The sequence below is a fragment of the Porites lutea genome, chromosome 9, assembly GCF_958299795.1.
Source record: "Porites lutea chromosome 9, jaPorLute2.1, whole genome shotgun sequence".
NCBI lineage: Eukaryota > Metazoa > Cnidaria > Anthozoa > Scleractinia > Poritidae > Porites > Porites lutea.
Genome location: NC_133209.1, coordinates 1842501 through 1850286, shown reverse-complemented (window position 1 = coordinate 1850286; position 7786 = coordinate 1842501). Strand labels below are relative to the sequence as shown.

At 40.4% G+C, this 7786-nt stretch overlaps 1 protein-coding gene across 1 annotated transcript; it reads right to left on the bottom strand.

Annotated features, from left to right (window-relative positions):
- Positions 1-902: 902 nt before the first annotated feature.
- Positions 903-6858, bottom strand: LOC140948308 (neuroendocrine convertase 2-like). The gene is made up of 5 exons (XM_073397536.1): positions 5862-6858; positions 2835-3238; positions 2301-2477; positions 1891-2136; positions 903-1334 (listed from the first exon to the last, which is right to left on the bottom strand). Exons 1-5 carry the CDS (start codon positions 6793-6795, stop codon positions 984-986), a joined length of 2112 nt encoding a protein of 703 aa, XP_073253637.1. The 5' UTR covers positions 6796-6858; the 3' UTR covers positions 903-983.
- Positions 6859-7786: the final 928 nt, after the last annotated feature.

Below are 7786 nucleotides of genomic sequence, written 5' to 3'. Positions count from 1 at the left end.
GTTTTGAGTCTTGCCGTACACATGTCCCGGAAACAAGACAAGAGAAGGCGGCAGGAATAGTCTACTCGTTTGTTTTCGGTTAAAATCACAACCGATATGAACTGAGCTCACTTTAAAGAGAACACAAAGTGCTTCTGAATTTTGTTATTATAACCTTTCTTCCTTCCTGTTCAGCTTTCTGGCCCAAGGTTTTTTTATTGTTTTACACGACAAATATAACATGAGCCATAATCGGAGGATTAATTATGGCTCTTGATTAAGGGGTAGCACTGAGTAGGTTAGTTTACTGTTAGTCATGTATTAGAATTTGTATCCATACTCCTAAATAAACCATCGTACTTAATAACCAAATATGTGGATTCTTTTTTCGGTAGAAAGTTAATTTAGAAAAAGTCTAGGGCTTGGAGTATTTTATAATTACAGGGAAATATTTAGCCTAATTTTTTAAAGGTTTCCTGAAAAGAGAGGAAGCAGTATTGAGTTACAGATCGCCTAGAGTCACCTGTCTAACACGATCAAGGGTTGTTTCTTGTTGGTGTTGAGAGCAAACTGTGTAGCAATACATTGGTTAGTCCGCTCATTGTCCATTGAAACTTTTGTTTTAGGTCATTTTATGCCTGCATTTTTCTGCAATGTCAAGAAACAGCGAAGGCGACTCATCCGCTCTCACTCACTCACTCACTCCCTACCCCACCCTCTTGCTGTTCTTCCAGCCCTGATCTTGCTGTATCTTTTTTTCAAGCTAACTTACGATTGTGTTGTATTTAAAAGTCGGTAAAAGTGTAATACGACCTCAGAACGGTAACCGATCTGGGCACTGATTTGTCCGAATTAGCGAGGTCGGACTGTTAATAAATATATTTTCCATAATTGAATAAATCAAACGTAAATAAGCAAAAAGCTTCTTCTTGACTCATATTTTAATAGCCTTTAAACTGGTACGACCTCCCTTCCCCGCTTAACATTCCGAAAAAATTGTCAAGCTAAGCAGTACCAAACATGACTATAGACCATTCAGTGACGCAACCTGCGACATCTCCATCCGAGTTTTCCGACGGGGTACATTGAGGCTCATCACTTTTAACGTTGTTTTGTTCACTTGAATCTGCTTTTAACTTCATATAGTCTTCCTTGAATCGTCCGTGATTTAATTCCCGCTGGAAATTAGGTTCGTCTCCCTGCTGGAAAACCTCATTTTCTGGAGTCATATAATCTTCTTTGAAGCGTCCATGCGCGAGGTCGCTTTGAACCATGGGCTCGTTATCTGCCAGTCTGGATGTTTCCTCGTCAAATTGGCTGTCTTGTCGATTTCTGGGAGAATAGCTGTTCTGTGACTAACAGAGAAAGAGTTTGTTAACGAAATGATTGATATGTTTGACATCTTAGTCTTAAGTCAAAAAAAGATAAAAAAACTTTCACGAAATCCGTACCCATGCATGGGGGGTCAAAACAGGTGCGGTTTTGGGAATGTTCTTGTACCTATCTGACCGAGCACGGAGATACACCTCTAAATACCATCGTGTTTTATTGTTCTTTTCCCCACAGAAAGCACTACAGTCAACTCTCTCTAAGACGGACACCTTTGGGACCGGCACTAAGTGTCCGTCTTAAGAGGTGTCCATCTTATAGAGAGTCAAATAAAAGGAGTAAAGAAAGGCAGGGACCAACTCTAGTGTCCGTTTTACAGAGGAGTCCATCTTATAGAGGTGTCCGTTAAGAGAGAGTCGACTGTATCATATATTTTTTCCGATTGTTAAATGAATCAAACTGTGTGACTTACGGTCAATTTCCCCTTAATTATTCGTGGCCGCGTTTAATCGAGAAAGTACGGTTTTATCCAAGTCAGACAATATTTAGTTATTTACTGAGAACTTGAACTGAATTCTCTACCTGTTGATCAAAAATCTTCAGGGTCCACTCCCCGCTGGGATTTTCTCCCCAGAACTGCACAGAAGTGAAAGGCCATCGATCAAGACCCTGGGTAGAGTCATCAGACGGCCTCGTAGCCAGCAGCCGAGAAGTTGTCCCTTGGGGAGAAGTGAGCTCAATTGACATGTCGCCCCTTCGACGATGGAGAACTGAGAACACTAGCTGCACGTGCTCTAGATTTCCTATAGTCCTGTCGTCATTGGTGAGCTATTTTTAAAGACAAAATAACATGAGTTGTTAGAAAGGTGAGAAACCCAAGCTAAAGGAATTCAAACAAATCTGCAGCACCTCGAGCCTACTAAAAAAAAAAAAAAAAAAAAGGAACTTTCCAAGAGATAGTAAAAATACTCGGTTTGTTTGTAGTGGTTTACCTTCAAAGTCAACATTCCATTGGATGGTATCTTCCTGGTTTCACGAGTCAGGTGACCTGGCACCTCATGTGTTAGTTGTTCATCAACTTGTGTCCAGTCCTTCGCTTTTTTTATTAAGTCCATTGCATGCAAAACTCCAAAACCATAGCAAAGACTGTAACTGTGTCCAGCGGCGTTCTAAAAATGCACAACGGTGCACAGATCCGTTAAACTAGTACGTAAGGTCGTTATTAAGATTTAGATTAATTTCTCCTTTTAGAATCAGTCTCGTCCCCAGAGCCTAAAACGGGCAAGTGATCCTAGCTCAGCTGACCAAAAGTCACGCAGCTGGGATGTGATCGGTTTGTGGGAAATCCGATTAAAGTGAGCGCTTTGAGATCCAACATTGCTGGGTGAGTCTCAAGTCTTTGCAAACAATTATTTATAATTGACTGATCGTTTCCTATTTCGCACTTTATTTATAAATTGCGCGGAAAAAATGCGTTGCACGTAAATTCTATTTCATTTTTAGGTGTTTTATTTTGGTGGTCTTACCGTCTTCCATGAAAGTCCATCAGGATCATTTTTTCTGGCTGTGTGCACAACCAGGTGCTGCATATCTCGCCAGGTAAGGTCGGGATTTGCTTCTAAGACCAGTGCGAAAATTCCCGCTGCAAGTGGCGCAGCGCATGATGTCCCAGAAAACGAATCCACACAGTGCCCTTTCGGCGATGTGGTCACGAGATTGGCATATCTTTCTCTCTTGCCTACACCGACATCCCCAGTATAAACGACAGCCATGGTAGAAGGACAATTTTCGCCGTAAAACGTGCAGAAACCTCCAGGGCTAATGGATCCCACAGATAATGTGTATATACTTGACGCATATCCATCGCAGTTACAATTGTCCAGGTTATAGCCGCCGTTCCCATTTGCCCATACAAAAATAGTTCCTTTACCTTGAGAAAAATAAAGAATACTTCTTACTGACTGAGAAGCCATTTATGAAAAATAAAGCGCAAATTCATAGACGTAGCTTCTTCAACCTGGCTCCCAGAGATTTTCCCTGCCCTCCCCGGGGGGAGGGGGTACTTCCTAGTAGTAGGCGACTGGATTGACTATTATGGGGTTGCATTTTTATAAGAGTTACTAGAATGGGGTTACACATTTTCAGGATTTTGGCGGTCAGAACATGAATTCAGGTATGTAGGGATTTTAAAAATAGAAAGATTTACAGCACATTAAGTTTAACAAATGTGTCAGTTCGTATCAGGATGATTAAATTAAAAGGCTTTATGAGGTAGATTCAAAATCGGTAAGTGACTAATTTAAGATTGCGAAACTTCCTATTTTTTCCAAAGTGACTAACTGACTAAGATAGGGTCTATAATATGGCCACAAAATAGACTATAATGGGTTAGGGGTTCTGAGAGGCCAGCGGCACATACCCAGCAAAAAGTAAGCCAAGTAACATCCCACCCTCCGGGTTTCCAACCTCCCATTTTCTAAGGGAAAACAATGTAGACCGAAAAAAACAGCCTTCTCTCCCCTCCCCTCTTCGCTAAGGACGTTTCGCTAGAAGGGTAGCTGCTATTCCCGCAAATCGTACACTCCTCCGAGAATAGCCCGAGGACGAAAATCATTCGTGTCGCCAGCGAGTGAGGGGGTGAGGTCTACTGATATGCGTTTTATGTCGCGGCTTACGTTAAACAGCCAAGACTGGAGTCTAAACTCAGTGGTATAATGGGACCAGAGCAGGTCTAGTTTTGGCTTTTATCCCAATCTGCAGAATATTTTTCCATAGTTTGGTCAAAAGCGTTGTAAAGTTCTAACGACCTTAATTTTATGGGTTTGTTTTTTTGAAGAAAAGAGAAGTTATTTGTGTTGGGCAATTTATAATTTTTCTCTGAACATGGAAGACTGAAAAGGATAAATGAAGGGCAAGAAAATCGACAGGGTTTGATCCTTTTGTTAGAGCGTATCCTGAAAAACTACTTTGGGAACCCAAACAAGGCAGACGCTCAAGGGAGCGCCCAGCAGCAACATTCAATGACCAGCTACAGAGAAAAACCAGTCTTACCGGGCAAGACCTACCATCGCGGCTGTCGTAATGGGACAGACTCGTCACATCAACGTGTGTGCTCCAGAAAAAGATATTACTTTATGGTGGGAAGGTAGCTTCTTTACAGTAACGACTGAGAGGATTGAGATGTCCTGCTCAGATCGAGATCAGTCTAATTTTGAGTACTAACCAGCCAATTTCAACACGCTTTGTATTTCTCCAACAGTCCTAACCCGCCATCAGGCCAAATTTTAGTTGCTATCAGACAGTTTCTCTTACGTAGTCGCGTAAAAGAAAAGCCCCTGCTGGATCGAGTTTTGTTTAGCAAGTCTACACTTAGCCTCCCACGCAGGCGTTTTTAGGGAAGCTTGTCGTTCATTCCTCCCGACAAACGAGCTCCCCTAAAGACGCCTGCATGGGAGGCTAGTCTAGACTTGGGTTATTATAGCCCACAAATTACTACAGGAAAAATACGTCTCTAAAACACGTAGGTTTGAAGAGATAAGGAATTGAGTTAGCGTATCCAACGCGGTTTTGGAGTTTACCTCAGTTTACAAATAACAGAATGAGGGCTAAAGACTTCAACTTGTCAGTTCAATCTCTTAGAGAGATTTCAAGTATAGCGTAATGGCAGTTATCTCCTTCTCCACATTAACGCAAAGGGAAGGAATATGATGGAGATCAGATTGATAACGAGGCGTCTGCCGGGACTGAAGAGAATGAGGACTGTGGATTTAAAAGTATTGAAAATAAACAAGGAAAAGGTGTATAAAACATCTTAGCACAAAAATTAAGAGAAATTTCACTGAAATATAATTTTCGTGTGGTAATTTTAAAACTCATCAATTGACGCCATCCCCTTTTCAAAACCCCCCTTTAATCGAAATTCAACCTGTTAGTCCCGAGAAAAAGTGGGAATTTCAAGGCAGTTTGTTTTTATAGGCACACTAAAACAACATCACTCATTGATGACGAAGAATTAAACAAGAGCTGAGTATATCTTTTCCATCAAAAAGACCCTTCTCTTTACTATCAAGTTCACTCTTCCTGTCATTGGAACATTCAAATATTATGCACAATTTTCCATGCACCTGCATGGTTGCAATGATATCTCAACTCTAAATGTGAAAGCGTTGTGCTTCTCGTAGTTCCCAGTATCATATTTTGTAGAAACTCTAGAGAAAGCCATTGATTTGATTGTCTTTTTCTTTATACGACTGTAAGCTGGGTTGAAAATAGTTAGGTACGATTATTTAAAAAAGTAGACGGTTCAGCCGAGTATAAGGTAATTGAATCGTTGATGCAAAAAGCTGTCGTTTTGACAACTTGATCAGTTAGGATTAAAGTCAACTATGCGCATATTTTACTTTTATCAATCGGAGAAGATCTACCCTTGGATTAAGGAAAAATTAACCAGGAAGCTGAATAGCTGATACTAATTTGCGCTTGACATACCTAGAATTAACCTTATCTTTCCTCTGTTAGTTTAACATTTGATAGCATAATACTTGAACACAAACCTTGTCTGCTGTTCAAAGCGCAGTTCTTAATGGCTTCCGCGGCAAGTGCTTCCGGTTTGCCAAATGTTTTACCATCATCTTTAGGCCCCCAAGACGCACTTTTGATGTGAATATAATCACAGTTTAAGCCCAGTGCTTGCGCTTCAGTAACGTCCGTGACGTCTCCGTCAAGGAATCGTATTCCGCCAATGGAAGCGTTAGGTGCAACTCCAACTCCACAAATCTCGTTATTCGCGGCTGCTGCCACTTCTCCTCCACATTTTGTGCCATGAGAATTTTCAGCAAGTTCGGCTGGTGTCGACATATCCGGTGTGGGATCATCGTCGTTCCCGTTAATATCCCAGCTAGCTTGTGGATCGTAATTTTCCCTTAAATCCGGATGTCTATGATCCAAGCCATCATCGACAATAGTAACAACTACCCCTTTCCCAGTATAACCACGCTTATTGGCTTCCAAAACTCCCAAGTTTCCGCTTGCTCCCTCAAATCCACTATCGTAAAGATACCATTGCTTTGGCCATTCTGGATCATCGAAGTATTCCCTGTTTTGTTCTTCCCGTCTAACATGCTCAAGAGTTTGATCTACGGCCTCGAACCCTCGCTTGTATCTGAAAAGCAGAGTTTGTTGTTTAGCCCGTTTGACCCGAGGGTGCGCTAGTAAGGGCTGAGTGTGATAGTCCGCACTGCGTTTTTGACGACTACCAGTTTGTCCATGAACAAAGTGAAAATGTCCAGCTAAATTTGCTACCGCACCGCGGTTTTCAAAACCTAAGCTCCTTGCCACATCGTCCGCCACCGATTTCTCGTGCGTATCAAGTTGAACGGCCCAAGAGTTTGTGTAAATTTTGTCTCCTGTTTTATCTTCTTCTAAGCTTTGATCAAGATGTGTTGTTACTATTAAGAGTAAGCCATACAAGAGGCAACAGAGCGTCATAATTTACGCCGTGTATATTGAACTGTCTTATAGTTTCGTTTGCCAATCCTCCTACTAGCTTAATACATCGTACCAAGACAACCAACTGCAGCTGGAAACTTCAAACAACTATGCATAATCTCCAGGTCGTTTTAACACAGCATAATCACTGTAAAATTTACAAGTTAAATGCGAATTGCGTCATTTTTAGTAAGGTGTTTGCATCATAAGTATAAACGATAATGGTATTAAAAAAGGAAAAAAATTGTTTTTATCGGTTAAGGTTGAATGTCAATGGAGGAAACGTTTTTGGTTAACCACAACGTTGGATTTTATACGAATAGACGGTCCTATTTATCATCTTCAAATCATTATTTCGTGACGTATCACTATTAGGCAAATAGATTGATCACTTGGATACAGGGGACAAACTTTTCGATTGTTCGTTCAAAGACAAAAATTGAATATTATTTTGTCATAGGTGAAGTGAAAACATTCTAAAAAGTAAACTTCATCTATCTACCAAGAAAATATCTTCTAAAGTCAGCAAAAATATTTCGCGTGACACTATTCAACAGCTGGTATAGGAGAATTTGTTCCAGTCGGGACATTTTATTTCTATTAAACTTTTCCTTCGTTTATTCTTTTGACTGACTGGTTTTCATGTTAAAAAGAATACATTACGAAATAAATATTCAATTTTTTATTCATGATCGGTGCTGCAATAGTTGAATTACTAAAAAGGAACTATAAAACAGGTGCTTAAAAAAGCACTACTCTCTAAATGATTTTTGTGTGGGTGCAGGAGGATATTTTAGAAAGCGCGTATTTTAGCCAAAACTGGCTATCACTAAACTGAACCAACTATGAAAAGCCATCCTTAAAACAGAGAGGGAATATTGAAATAACAGGGAAATACAAAAAAGGACTCACGGATAAATGAAATAAAGAAGATCAAAACAAATTACAATTTTTGAAAACCGTAATATGTCTTAGAAAGCTGTTCAAATTG